General features: G+C 36.9%; 1 protein-coding gene across 4 annotated transcripts in view; it reads left to right on the top strand.

Moving 5' to 3' along the window:
* Positions 1-15,011, top strand: part of NNT (nicotinamide nucleotide transhydrogenase) — a 45,318-nt gene extending 30,307 nt beyond the window's left edge. For all 4 annotated transcript variants that reach the window (XM_075741304.1, XM_075741305.1, XM_075741303.1 and 1 more), the window contains exons 19-22: positions 1,370-1,451; positions 10,279-10,397; positions 11,385-11,500; positions 12,800-15,011. In XM_075741304.1, the coding sequence (XP_075597419.1) occupies positions 1,370-1,451; positions 10,279-10,397; positions 11,385-11,500; positions 12,800-12,949 (467 nt within the window). In that variant the 3' untranslated portion in view covers positions 12,950-15,011. The remainder of the gene's footprint in view (positions 1-1,369; positions 1,452-10,278; positions 10,398-11,384; positions 11,501-12,799) is intronic.
* The last annotated feature ends 342 nt before the right edge of the window (positions 15,012-15,353 follow it).

Genomic DNA, 15,353 nt, shown 5'->3' with positions numbered 1-15,353 from the left:
CACTCTTGACTTATACAGCAAGATGTTCAGAGGATGTATTATTTAAAAAAAAAAAAACAAACAAGCAAAGACAAACAAACCCCAAAAAACCCTGTAGCCTGTCATGCAGTTGCAACATCACAGCAACGTGTCAAATATTGACTGGGTCTGTGTGATCTGGTTTTGTTCCCCAGTTAGTTATCATTCCTTTATGTAGACATGTGCATCCACTTTATTTTTCTTTATGTGTGTCTCTTCAAACTTTGTCCAATTTATTTAGATTTTAAATTCTTCAGGACAAAGACTGTCTTTTTTAAATTATATTTACAGTTAATGTTGTGTACAGCTGTTGTGGTGAGAGTTTCCAAGCACTACCACAGTACCAGTGGTACCAATAACAAAATATGTCTGTCAAATTGCTGAAAGAGAGGATTTTGTTTACGCTTCTCATCTCCTTGCTCAATTCTGCATTGTTTTATTAAAAAACCAGCAGAAAAACATCTAAAACTCAGTTAGTATACAATAAATACTGGAATTGAAGTAGAAAAAACCCTGAAAACCAAAACCCAGAGTTGTCTGAAACTATTATGTTGGCTGTAGGCTCATGTGGTTCAATAGGACATTCCCTGTCAGAACAGGTCAGGTAGGGAATAGCTCAAGACTTCAACTGAATGGCACAACTGTTGTGTTAAATTTATTTTAGCTTTGGAATGAGAAGAATGCTAAAAAAAGTCATCTTTCATTTTGCTTCAGCTTAAACAAAAACATCAGTGAAGTAGGGTTCTAATTTGGGAAGTGACCTTCCCAAATTACCTCCAACAGAGCTTGCAAACACATTCAAGGAGTTTGCCTCTTACTCCTGTGGTCAAACCTCGAGGATGCCATTAATAATTTATACTGTCCATTTTCTTCCTGGGCATTATTGCTCTGATGAATTAATTCAGACAGACTGAAAATATTATTTGCTGCTAAAAGCTATACTCTGCTACTAGATTTGCATTATGCAAATCCAAAATTTTGTTGAAAATAATGATGGTGAAGTAACCTGATAGCAGCCTCTTTATCAATTGTTCAGTGTAGCTGTCCAAATCATCCTGTTCTCATAGGAAAAGGAACACGTATTTTTGTGAAGCTGAAGTAAGTTACTTGTGTACTTTGACTGGTCAAACCACTACACTGTTAGTGGTCAGGAGACCAAAAAGAAGAGATTAATTACAGTGATCAGGCTGGGAATAGATGAGTATTTGGTGTGTGTGTGTATGTATATATATATATTTTTTGTTGTTTATTTGTAAGAGCTTCTGTTTGTGTGGAAGGTACACTTAGTGTCTATAACTATTCTGTCTGCACTGAAACAGAAAAATAGCTTAAAATTTGGAAATTCTTTCAGGTTATGGTTTGTGTGCAGCAAAAGCTCAGTACCCCATAGCTGACCTGGTGAAGATGTTGAGAGAACAAGGGAAAAATGTCAGGTAACTACTTTCCTTGATGAAAAGCATTACAGGTTTGTTGTTTGGATTTTTTTTTTCATTCCATTGAAATCCTCTACAAGTCTTTGTTCTGGTTTAAATTTTCTTTCAGCAGTCATTATATGCTGATCTCTCTCTGAGAAATACTGGCTGGAGGAATGCTCTAGTCTTACTAACCTTTAGCTGAATATCTAGAAATTTCATGCTTTAGTGTAAAAGATCCCTTACACTCTTCTTAAATTTGGTTTTGGAAGTAGCCCCAGCAGTTGGAGAATAAATTGTTGTGGTGGTTTTTTGGTTTTGTTTTGTTTGGTTCATGCTGAAATTCAGTTAAAAAGAATAGCTTCAAAATTTAATACTACTTTATTGTAGCAATAAAATCTTAGTTTTTTGAAAGGTAAGTTAGCTCCTTTAGATGCATATGCTCTGCCTTTGGATATTGTAGTATTTTTCTATAAGACAAGCAGTGAAGGTTTTTTGTAAAATAAACTTCAGTGTAGCTTTTTGTATTGTTTTCAAGAGAACAGTTAGCAGCCTTTTCTAAAGATGGAGGTTGGAGGGCTTTATGAAAGCAACCACTTTGTGGGAATAATCACAGCAGCTGACTTCAATGCAGGGAGAATAGTTTTTCCTTTAAGCTTGTAGTCAATGGGGAGAGAGCACAGGCCTAACTCAAGTGATTTTAATTGCCACTTACAGAAACCGCCATTAAGGGGAATTGTTTACTAGGCTAAAGTAGCTTTAATTTTTTTTTTTCCAAATCCTAATTTCCTAAGAAAATGGACCCCTCTACTTGGGGAATAGTTAAAGGGGTGCAATGAGAATAGTTGAGGCTCCTAGGCAGGAAATGAGAGCCTCATGCAGGTATGGAGAAGTGTTTGTTGGGTTCAGTTTGGTATGAAGTGGAAAAATTGATTGGGTAGCAGCCTCTGCACCAACAGAATCACAGAGTAGTTGAAGTTAGAGATCTCTGGAGACTGTCTAGTTTGGCCAACCCCCTTGCTCAAACCAGAGTCAATTGGAGGGAGTTGGTTAGCCAAAACCCAACTGAACAAGATCCTATCCAGTCTCCAGAGATGGAGACTTGACAGCCTCTCTGGGCATTCAGTTCCAATGTTCTGTCACCCTCAGAGTGTTTTCCTGCATTTCAATTTGTGACCTTTGCCTCTTGATATCCGGTGAATGGACACCACTGAGAAGAATCTGGCTCTGTCTTTACTCCCCTCCATCAGTATTTTTACACAGTGGTAAGAGTCTCTTGAGCCTTCTCTTCTGCAGACTGAGGAATCCCAGCTCACAGCTTCTCCTTTTGACAGATACTCCAATTTGTGAAGCAACATAGAACTACTTTTACTAGGTTCCCATAAGTTTTTCTTAGGACAAGCAAGACTGTTATTAGAGTTCTTTGAGTATTGCATGGAGGGATTGTTGGAGTGCATGCGGCCAGTACCATGGATTTATTCTGTTGGACTGCTGCTCCAAAAAGCAGACATAATCCTTAGGTGCCAGTATTGGCCTCAAATCCTTTCCTTCCTCATTTTTTTTCATAGACCTTATAGATACTGAAAGTACTGGAAAGCTAAGATCATGCCTCCCTTGCTGATTTTTTGGGAAACTATTTTCTAATTATGGTAACAATATTTTAAAGTTAGTGAAGACTCAGTTTTCATTTGAAACAAGATATTTGGACAGACGCTGGTTAGCCAGACTTAATCTCTGATTTCCATGTGTTTATTTCAATTATTTGGTGACTTTCCTTTGGAATCAGATCACTACTCTAGCAATGAGTGTTTTTTTGGTTTTGTTTTTCTTCTTCCACTGTTTTTCCAAGCTTGTTGAAAAGTCACACATAAGTTTTTACAGTGTTTTACAGTATGTGTTGTGATGGATAAAAGCAGGGCTGTTGTAGAGTTTAGCAGCAATTACTTCTTAGTGTTTATAGATTTGTTTCTTCATGCATACATCAGAAATTGAGGGTGTGTGCTGGTGTATCCTGGAGCAGTTCTCTTCACACCTTACTTCTCCATGTTTAGCAAAAGATCTGTGTGTGTCCAAATTGCATAAAAATTTTTGAAGACCTTTTAGTTGTGCAACAGAAGAACCTTTCTTGGCTAATGCGATGACAATGTCGCGTGCTTTTGTCTTTCCTTTCAGTCCTTCTGTGGGAGTGAGCTTTATTTTTTATCAACCTTGGTGAAATAAAAAATTGTTGGTTTTGCCTTTTATGTTGGCTTTGTGGAGGAGAAACGTGAATGAATCCTTGAAATAACTGGCTTATATTTGAAATGAGTCAATTTCAGGAAGGGATCACTGCAGTGGTTACCTAGTATTTTAATGAAATAAATCTGTATTTACAGTTTGTGGTAATTCAGGCCTTTCATCACTTTGCGGAGCTCCCACGGTGTTCATTGAGTGCAGCTGCTGTCCCTCTGGTTTCAGTAGGCCGGGAGTGCCTCAGGACCCTAGTAAGCTCACCATCCAGATGTAGTGACACTCTCACACATCCGCTGTGGAGCGGTGCCAGCACGGACATACGATTGTCATCAGTTTGTAATGCCCATACCGTGCCAAGAAAAATTATGAATGTCCATATGGTCTTTTTTGCTTCATGGCTCACGATTGATCCAGAGGAGCTGTTGTTTTCATTTACTTTGCCTGTAGCCATAATGTGTTCCATGAAGAATGCAGATTATATAACATAACCTTTGATTAGGGGTTAAATTTAGAAATACAGGAGAGTTCAGAAACTTCAGACTATTTTAGTTTTTAAACTGCATAGCTAACATCATTGCTTACTTGAGATGATCTTGCAGCAGATCACATCTTTAATGCATTAGTAGGATCACATAAAAAGCTGGATATTACTGAGCCTTCGTTATAGCTTTCCGTTGTTATGGATGGGTAAAACAACAAAACTTTTCATAGGCTAATTCCCTAGAATCCATTGGTTTTGGAAAGGAAATGCTTGTTCTACAACTGAGTAAGTGGTTGAAAGTTCTTGCCTTACCAGAATTCTTCATCCACATGCTGTGTTGTTTGTAGTGGTGAAATTCTGATTTCTTATAGATAATTAATTATATTCTATAGTAATTCTATATATAGATGTAGAACTATTCTATAGCATTGTACGGTTTAAAACTATACATTCTCACGTGTGCATGAATAATTGATGCTGTCTATGTCCACATCAAGTTAACTATCTTAGCTTTTGCTGCAGTATGACTTTGCTAAGATTTTTTTTCTATCAATATGTTTTGTTTTCCTGCATAGTAAGAAACTCTTGATAAGAAAAATGTATTGCAGGGTGAAAGGACTCTTAAAATTGTATTTTGTATAGACTTTCTCAGTCTAACTTGTAATTAAATATGATGGCTTTCTGGTGACTCTCAATAGTTGAGAGAAATGCAGATTGCCTCTTTAACAGTTTTTCAAATTAGTTGCTAATACATTAATGTTTTGGTTTGGGGTTTTTTAACCTAATTTTTATAGGTGGATATCTTGAAGGACTTGCATTTCTGTCTTCTGATGCTGGAGAATCTAATTATTTTTAAGCACGTGGAAACGTGGGGTTTTTACATTTTTGAAAATGTGATAGCATGGATTTAGTGTTGGACCTGAATTTTTGGGGTTTTATTGTTACCTCCATGACTGACCTCTAATTAAATGTATTTAGGATTCTGGTTTTTTTCTCTGTTGTTCTAATTGCTTGTGAGTAATAGAATATGTGGATGGGTACTGCCTACACATTTATGTACAACTTAATAAATAAAACTGATTAACTTCAATTGTTTAATCATATCAATTTACAATCATCACTCTTGTTGCCCTACAAGAAAATCTAGAAGGATTTTAAAGGGTGAGCTAACTGTGAAGATGCTGTCCCAACCAATCTTAACATACTGCATAGCTCAGGTGTGCATAAGATGGAAATTCCTGCTGAATGGCAGCATGAGAACAACATGTGTTGAACCAAGTTGAAGTATGCTTACTAGGAAGACACTAAGTGTGTACGTATATGTCAGTTCTCAGTTTGTTTCTTACAGTCAAATTAACTGCGTGGGTTTTGAATTATTAGTGCTGCAGATGAAGGGACAAATGGAGTCCAACAGATCTGTTAGCTTAAAAGCTAGCAAACCTTGCTGTACCTGATCCACTTCTGCAAGGATGCAGCTATAGCTGTATGCTCCTGGGGGTGTCTGTAGGTCTGTCATTGGTTCCATATGGGTCAGCTCAGCTCCGGGTGACCTTACTGTGTCAGTTTGTGATGATTTGTGGAGGCAGGCTCTTGTTTCTTCCCTGCAGTTGGGTTCTTGGGATGGTTATTGCATTGAGCTACAGTCCATGCCATATATTTGGATCTTGCCCCTGCTGTGACAAAGTAGTGGCTGGAAATAGGGAGCTATTACAAACCAACCCTCACTTAAGTATGCTTAATTTAATTAATTTAATTCAGTTTAAATTTAACTGACCTGACCACAGCAGAGCCACAGAGCTTAGTCCACGCTGAAGTAGTGTTTCTGGGGACATGTTGTTGTGTCAGACATGACACCAGGCCTAAGACACCATGACACCAGGCACCACCTATGTGCTTTGATGCTAGTAATCTACGTAGTCATCTGTAACGTGTGCTGAGAGCATTATACTGTGATACTTGCAAGTCATGATGCACTGCAACTGTTGTTATATATCAGGATTCAAGCTGTGGAATATCTGAATGATGCACTTCTCAGTTCATCTAGGTTTTGGTGTTTTGTTGTTTGGGGAATTTTTTCTTCCTGTTACCTTGAATAACAGACTATTGTCTGTACTGGAAACAGAGGTAGAGAGGTGTCAAAACACAAAGTGAGCGGGGTGTGGGGAAGAGGAGGTGAGGCAAAACCCTTGAGCAAATTATTCTATGCATATAGTGTCTAAAGTGTTGAGTAAGCTAAATTAGGCACCAGCCAGATGTTACTTACTTACATCACTCAGTCCAGCTTTGGCATAATAACAGGAATCCTATCTTTACATGATGAAGTGATCTTGAAACACTTCTGCATGGGGTTAGGTAGGTGCTATCTCTTTCAGTATTGATTGCAAGAATGTTATCAAGCCAGTTGTGATAAAGATAGATGCTGACTTTATGAACTGTAAAAAGTAATTTCCATTCTGAGATTTTTCAGTCATTTTTCAAGCAATAGCTGTCTTTTTCATACAACTATAATTAACTTCATACTACTTTACTACTTCAAGTAACTTCCTCTCCTTCTCGCCTCCCCCCACTTTAAGTGCTTTCTGTGCTGCAAGTGCTGTCCTAGATATGGCATGTATGTTGAGAGTTTTAGATTTTTAATCTAAATTTAAAAGAAAATGTTGCATTCTGTGTTACAAGAAAAGGTTCAAAATATGAACTAATTTTTCAGTATGCTGTGTTGTCTTTCTAAAGCTAAAACATATCCGAAAGAGGCTGATTAAAGAGGCTGAGTATCCTTGCCTGGTACTAATGCTGTTTAGGTGTGAAGTCTTAGTCACAAGGAGGTGTGTGCTCGCTTCAGTATCTGACAATTGGAGGTGATAGGCAAACCCCATGTTATATGGTCAGGGTCAAGAGGAAAAAATTCCTGGTGAATTCTGTGTTTCAATGAACTACAGTGAATAATGTTTCAAGTCAGACACAGCATGATTGTGAATCTTTTTTACAGGTAAAGTAGATGTAGAGTGAAAACTTGACGTCATGTAAACATAAAGTCAAAAAAGTGTGAGATTTCTGCTTGATTTAAAAACAAATCAACCAACCGAAGGGAGTTCTTGCATAACTGATATTAAAAGCATATCAAAGAAACTTAGCAATTTTTTTTACTTTAACATTTTTTTACCATAAAATATGCCTCTCTCTTAAAATCATTCGTGTTTTGAGGTTTTGAATATGAATGAGGTTCATATTTTGAACATATGGGAGAGCATATGTGACAAAAAGTTTCTACCGTAATGCACATAGATTTGAAGAACTGCTGCTGTTGTGAGTCAGGAGCAAGAGACACAGCTTCTATTAGACATGTTGTGAGCCATCAAGGATTTTAGCTATCTCTTTTCCATGCTTACCTGAATTCCGCTCTCAATTTGACAGACTAATTTCACTCCAGACACATGTAGATCTTGTCTTGTCAAATAATGAAAGCCTTATAGAGGCACATATTTTTAATGATTCTTGTTGACACACTTGCACATCCAGTTTCAAGAGGTGCTGTCATATTTGGTTAACAGGCTCTTAGAAGCAGACTTCTGGGAGTCACTTCAATACTTGTCCAAAAAGCTTTTATATGAGCAGCTTTCTCAAACTTTGTGAATATGTGAGTATGTGGTTTCAAGCAGAGCCTGTCAGAAGTCTGTAACTACTGATGGTTGACGCCATAACTCTTCCTGAATGAAGACAGTTTGTCCCTTTCTTCTCTTCTTTGCCACTTGCCAGGAATAGTGAAGTCAAAGGTGAAATGCCTTCTCTTGGCAGCTTAAATTTTGGCTTTCCAGCCCTTGAAATAAGATTGTACGTGTATATAGTATTTAATAGAAACCTCACAAGTATTTTGTTTTGTGTATTGCCAGAACAGCTTTGGTCACAAAGACACTCAAATAACTTTATTAGAAACGAGAGAATTTTGTTGGAAAAGCTATTTTCACTGCCAGAGGAGTGATGGGTTTTCTCAAGTGTACTTCAGAATAAGAGTTCTTCTACTGTACTGTGATTGAATTTGGTACACTTCAGGACTAGCTGCAGTACTACACATGGCTTATATTAGTGAGTGGTGTGAAACACAAACTGTTAAAAGTTTTGTGCTGTATATTTGCTCTCCTTTTTCTTATTTAGGTATTATCCTTTGCAACAGGATCCCAAATGTTTACTAGCTGAATACAATCTATTCTGTTTCTTTAAAAGCACTCCTTTTAAAACTAGCTTTTATCCTGCTATTTGACCTAGAGCTTAAAATTGTGGTATATCTCCTATTACGTGGAATAGTCACATGCCCTTAATTTTGTTTCTGGAGTTCCAGTTGTCTCATCTTTGCATTGTCTTAATGTTGTCTTGCCAATGGAGTGCTCAGTTGCCCTTCTAAGGATGTATTTGTACAGTGTTAAATTCACAAGTGATCTGTGTTGATTGAGTTGTGACTTGTGAACTATCAGTGATGTGTTACCCACTTTCATTGCAGCAGAGTCGAAAAAAGAAATATGTGACAATCCCTTTGTCATGGCAAGTTGATTTATCAGTCTTCTTTCTGAAGAAGTCTGAAGTCCTTTCTGCTCAGAAATTTCTGTTCAGAAATCCAAGAATTTACAGTTTTCTCTTGGGTATTTTCTGCCTCTTCCAAAGTATATATAGACCTCCTTATTAAACATTTAACTTCACCTATATACAACATTCATCTGAGGTATTTCTGTTGTGCTTGAGTCAGGATTATATTTGGTGATAGCTCCAGAGGTGGAGAAAATGCACAGGACAGTAAACATTGACCTGCCTAGTTTATTCAGGGCCAGTAGATGAGCAGAAGAGTACAATCTGCCCACAAGAAATAGATTTGCTTCTAACCAAAATATGTCTTTGGGAATTGCAGCTAAACCAGTTGAACATCTCCATTCTGAATTTTGTCAGGTTTTTACTACAGAACTCTGTGCATGCTTTAACACTTCCACCGCCACCCTCTGTGTCTATCTGAATTTTCAGTAATTCAGAAGCAGTGTGTTTTCTCTAAGTTGTTTTGAGCTGTTCTGAAAACATTTCTTAAATTGTTATGCTTAAACTAGTATAGTTTCTTAGCTCTCCACCGTCTTACTCCCTGTCCTTTTTTTAATTATTTCCTCCTAAGACCAGGCATGAGAAGTGGCATGTTAACCTAATTCAGCAAAGCATTGTCTTGTGCTTGAAGTAGAGTTTCTGCTAATTTTTCTGTTGATCTGTTAGACTATGATAACCATGCATACTCTAGAGATACCTGAGTCAATAAGGTCATTTGTCAAGGGCATTTCTAGGTCTAGGAGTGGTTTTGCTTCAGGAAGGCTGCACAGTCTTTTAGGCTTTTCATGAAGAATGTTGCTGCCGGTTTATTTATTCTGTGATGCTTTCACTTATCAATGGTACAAGGCACATGCAAAGCACATTAATGTGAGTGGTGGTTTTGCAGCAAAAAGGCTTATTCATAAAAAAGCAAGGGTATCTGTCACAAGATTTTAAGTATGGTACTGCTTGGAAGATGGATGCGAATGCTTGCTGTGTGAGATGTGGCTCAGGCTGCTGATTGTAGCCTGACAGAATGGTAAAATAGTCCTATTACTTTCAAAAGTAATGGAAGAAAAACTTGTATAAGCTATTGCTGGATGGAAAATTTACTCTGTTGGTCCATCTTGCAGTGATGTGTTCCTGGGTATTTCTGGCAATGAGTTCCTTCTGTATTGTCTCTAGAAGTGTCCAGCAGGCTCTCCAAAGCCACTTTGCAGGTGCAACAACTTTCTAATGGAAGGACTGAAAATGTACTCCTACTTATTTTAGTTTTACTGGGAAATGAGCATATTCTTTTGCATACCTGTTGTGTCAGACTTCTGTCTGCAGAAAAGGAACAGCTGCTGTCCAGGTGAAGAGTCAAATCTACAGGTCTTGTTCCCTTTCCCACCTACTCAGTTCCCTGCGACAGGGAAAAAGTAATTATGATATTATTAAGAATTAAACATTTATTTTTATTAATTCACATGTGCTTATACTTGAGAACTTCTCAGCCTTGTAGGTCACAGGTGGCAATTTTACTGTATAAAACATAGCGGTCAGTACTTATTAACGGGGTTGGACTTTCTTTCCTGTTAGGTTTGGTATTCACCCTGTGGCTGGTCGTATGCCTGGTCAGCTCAATGTACTCCTGGCAGAAGCTGGTGTTCCCTATGATATTGTACTGGAAATGGATGAGATCAATGAAGACTTCCCAGGTTAGCATGCGAGCTATAAGTTTCCAGTAGATTGGATTTGATCTTGTCAATTTTTATTTGATTCTGTTTTTACATCACACAAGGATTTTAAAAATGGAAAATCTCAGGCCGTTCAGTTTCTCTTTGTGCCTGTTGTGATACCACTGTAGAGGAGCAGAGGTCTTTCTCTTGCAATCTAAGTGCTCGCCCAGCTGATTGCAAGTGAGCACAGAGGAATACAAGAAATAACCTGACTCAGAAGCAGAAAATTGAGAAGCAGAGAGTACAGACAGGTAAAGCAAAGGGAAATATTGAATGCAGGAGTACAGAAAAGAGTAGATCTGGAATGGAGGTTAACCAGGCCTGCAAAACTTGTTTCCTCCAGCTCAAAAGCAACAGTTTTGTGGGGTTTTTGTAATTGCTTGTAGCTGTAAAATAAATGACAGATGCTGTGTCTTTTTTTTTTTATCACTGTTACTGTTCCATGCAGGAAAACTACTATTACTTTTTTAGGTCACGTGTTATGGATGACTTGACCCTGTCATGTCTTGCAAACCAGTATAGCGTTGTACAGACAACTTCTTGCTTTCTTACATTGGTATTTAAAAATAAGAAAGTTGCTGGTAAAAGGTTTTTCAAAAGAATATTCAAAGGAAAAGCTGGGCACAAAGAAATTTGAAAGTGATGATACTATGTGTGTATGAGAACATATTTAAATATTAAAGGATTTAACTTTTGTGTGGCAGAGTAGTCTAACGAGTCCCTCGGAGTAGAGTTGTGGATGATTGCAATTTGCTGGAGTTAGTTGTTAGCACACTTGGAATGTCAGGCACATTAATGTGCCTGATAAGTTTGTAAATTATTTGTAAATTAAATCCCCATAAATGTTTGTAGAGTGCTTACCATAAGGGTATGCCACTAAAGATCAGATTTAACACAAAAATGTACATCGGTCTTAGTGTTACGGTTTCAGATAATTTTTCATCGATTTTCTTTGTCTTGCTGCAGAAACTGACTTGGTCCTTGTAATTGGTGCAAATGATACAGTTAATTCAGCAGCTCAGGAAGATCCAAACTCTATTATAGCTGGAATGCCAGTTCTTGAGGTCTGGAAGTCCAAACAGGTGAGATGGAGTTGCATTAGCACCTACCTTATGTAGTATGCTTTTAAAAACATGGTTTATGGGGTAAACTAACAAGATTCTCCTACTCTTCGGATTTCCATGAGAAGCTTTTCTGCAAAGTGTCCAACAAAACAGTATTTTGCAACTATGATGCGCTGCTCATGATCTCACTAAAGTATTTGCTGATGATTGTGAGACTAATGATCACTGCAGTAGAAAAGACTGCAGTAGAAAGTGCTTCTACTAAAAACTGTTATTAGAATAAACGATGTTCTGTTCACATCTGCAGCCCTGAAACAGTTCTGTACAAATATCTGCTATTTTAAGTTTATAGGAAATTTGATTGACAACTTCATTATTGAGGAGGAAGTACAAAAATGAATAATACACTTAAATAAAATAAACTACAACAAGAACAAAAACCCAAACCTCCCTCACCCCCAAAACAGTGAGTGGCTGGGTTGACAAGAAAGCTTAGTCTACCCAGATTGAACTGGCAGTTTAATTACCTCACCAGTTTTGCTCTTTGAGAGCAACATCATCTGATCTAAAGTACATATACTTGAGTTTCCTTGGTGTGACATCTTTGATCTCTTGTTGCAAACCCAATCGTAGCCTCAGTTCTTCTGTGGGTTAACCATTCAAATACTCATAGGCACATACATTTATCAGTGGTTTGTGTTGCAATTTGAGAAATAAACATGTACATGGTTAAAGTTGGAAAAGCTTTGCATTTTCTCTGCTGAAGGTGCCATGGTTAACTAATTTGGCATTTAATAGCAAAAGCTGGCTGAAATTTATTTTTGGATTTTTTTTTTTTAAAAAATCCCATGTATGAAGTAATACAGAGTAATAGTCTGGAGAAATACCAGAGAGTGTTGCACCAAGTATTGATGTGAACTCTCATCTGAATTGTGTTACCGTCAGGGAATTGGGTTCTTAAAATAGTTCAAAAATAAAAAAGCCTCAAAAACCTTTTACGTTATAATCATCAGTGCCCATCTTGCTTTGAGTTTATTACATGGAATAAAGTAAAAGCATATGCATGTGTAGTGTCCACAGTCTCTTCATCTGACATGTAATATTGTGTTTAACAATAAAATGTTTCTGAAACTGGTCCAGATATCAATTTGTGTGCTATATTAAAATTTGAAATACAGTTTTGTAGCAGTGAGCACCATATTTTGGCCAGGGATTTCTCTTGCTCTCCCTTCATTTATGGAGGTTGGTTATGTGTTGTCTTTGAGGGGAGATTGTGGTTAGTTTTTGCTCTTTTAAACATGAACTTTTTACGTGCAGGTCATTGTAATGAAGAGATCTTTGGGAGTCGGTTATGCAGCGGTGGACAACCCAATCTTCTACAAACCCAACACTGCCATGTTGTTGGGAGATGCTAAGAAGACTTGTGATGCCCTGCAGGCCAAAGTCAGGGAATCATATCAAAGCTAAATACTCATGATTGGAACTATGGTTTTGTCACAGAGGTCATGGAAGACAAGAGTTAGAAGAAGTCTCTTACTGTAATAATGCAGCCAGCATTTGGAGAAGACTGCATTGACTCCTAGGAGATATAGTTCAGTCAGGGAATGTAGACTTTTATGAAAGAATGGACACATTAGCACTTGAAACTAAATCTCCCATGAGGCAATGCATAAAGAATGAAAATGTGCTTTTTAAGGTTAGTATTGAGCTGTTAGAAACAGGAACTAATAACTTGTGGTCATCTTTAAGTAGTTATTGGTTTCTTCCTCCTAACTGTTTGTACTTCTGTTATGGAAATTCACTAAAAAATACTGTGCCAAAATTGCATTCTGTCTTATCAAAGCTGGTCTTTGGCCAGTGTGGACAAAACAACTAGTTATTTCATCAAAACTGATACCAAAATTACAAACACATGCAAGCAGATGCAAATAGTTACTTACATGATTTGAGATTATAAACATAATATGCTGATAAATCTCTATAGAAAAATTGAGCTGTTTCTTTTGTGGATTGTATAGATGCTGTGAATCAGAAACATTTTACGAAAGTTACTTTTCTTTAAAATACATTTCCACTTTTTTGTAGTGCCCACTTACAGTATGTAAAACAAAACACAGGATTTCAGGGACCTACCAAATGATCTTCATGCCTGACAAGGAAATGTACACTTACTTGCACTGCTTAACTATTTTAAGCAGGTGCTAAATTCTCCATCTTTTTCAGTTGTTGCCTTTTTAAGTTTCTGAGAAAAAATACGGTCCAGTTTTGCACAGGCAGAACATCTTGCATACCTGATCTGTTCACAGAATTTGGACCACAGTGTTCCGGTTTATGTTCACTTAGACTTTTAACTGTATTTGCTACTTCAAAATTTAGTGATGCTTTCTTAATTAACATTTTCGTGATGCTGGAAAAGGCACTTTTCAACATATTTAAGATGCTGGAGTTTATTAGAATTTTTCTAAATAAATAAGCTATTGTTTGGACAGCACAGAAACACCAAACTTAAAATCCAGTGTTTTGATTTTTTTGACTTCTCCCTAATGTAATTAAAAGCACTGTTAAATTCCCATAGTAAGTTCAGCAAGAATTAAATTAAATTATGACATAGATTTCTGGTTTGTTTTTATTATGTTAAGTGTACTTGAGTGGAACTCAAATATTTGCCTAATAAAATGAACTTATGTTTCTGTAATGATGTGGCAACTGTCCATGGTGACGAAGGCTAAATAGAAATAGCTGTACTTGAGTTAGAAAGCATTCATATCTGGGGAAGACAAACTATTATGAAGTAAGTCTTTAAATTAATCCATCTTGATTGATAGAACAAACTTTTTTATTACACCGTGTATAGAGACCTCATAAAATAGAGCATATCTACTTAGCTACCTCTGTTTTTATGTGGAGATCACTTAAAACACAAACGTTGAACAGGTAATACATTAAGAAATGTAACAATGTATGATAGAAGCTACCCTTTTTGCAAATCTCTTTTATATAATTGAAATAATTATCATGTAAGCATTAATATGTTGTACACTGCAGGAAAAGACTTGTAGTTAAATTTTAATTTAAATCATTGTGGCAGCTATATTTCAATGTAGCATGTATGGCCTCTTGATTTCATTGTATTCAACTTTCCTTTTAGGCCTGCAAAAAATAGGAACGAAATGGGAGAAGGGGAAAGACAAGGAAATAATCCTCTCTCTTTCTCGCTCCCAATGAAGCAAAATGGGGATTTGAAGGGATTTAAAATCCTGAAGTATTAATTGTTGTCTTGTCAAACTTTAAGTATCTAACTGCGGTATGCAACATGTCTCTGCTTATAAGTAGCTAATATAAGACTTAGCTTTTCTTAAAAAAACCACAAGGGGGGGTGGAACAATTTTTTTTTCCCCTTTGTATTTGAAAAAAACCCCATACAGTTATGTTTGATCAGAGGTACCAGTGTTATCTTTAAAACTGTGCTTTACCATTGAACACCAGGTAATTGTTGAAGTGCTAATAAAAAGTTGATTATTTTTCTTCATTGATTGCTGTCTCTTTTCTCTCCTGTTGTGTTTCCTGAGTAGATAAGTAGTCTGAGATTCTTCCTGGGAGTTAGAAGATCAGAATGCCACCAAAGGATTATGAGATTGAAGAATGTAGTGAAAAGGAGTCACAGTGACATATGCATATTTCATTTATTTTCTAATTTGAATAGTTTTTTTAAAATAGTCATTCTAGGTGTGACTGATACCACCTGACCATAACAACTTCGCTATGAGCTTTTCTAGTAAGTGAAGAGGGTTAGACAACTTCTGAGAACAGTTAAACCCAGTATGTGTGCCTTTTTCACTTAAAAAAAAAAAAAGGGGGGGGGGGGGGGAAA

The sequence above is a fragment of the Balearica regulorum genome, chromosome Z (assembly GCF_011004875.1).
Source record: "Balearica regulorum gibbericeps isolate bBalReg1 chromosome Z, bBalReg1.pri, whole genome shotgun sequence".
NCBI classification, from domain to species: domain Eukaryota; kingdom Metazoa; phylum Chordata; class Aves; order Gruiformes; family Gruidae; genus Balearica; species Balearica regulorum.
This window is presented reverse-complemented; position numbering and strand designations above follow the sequence as displayed.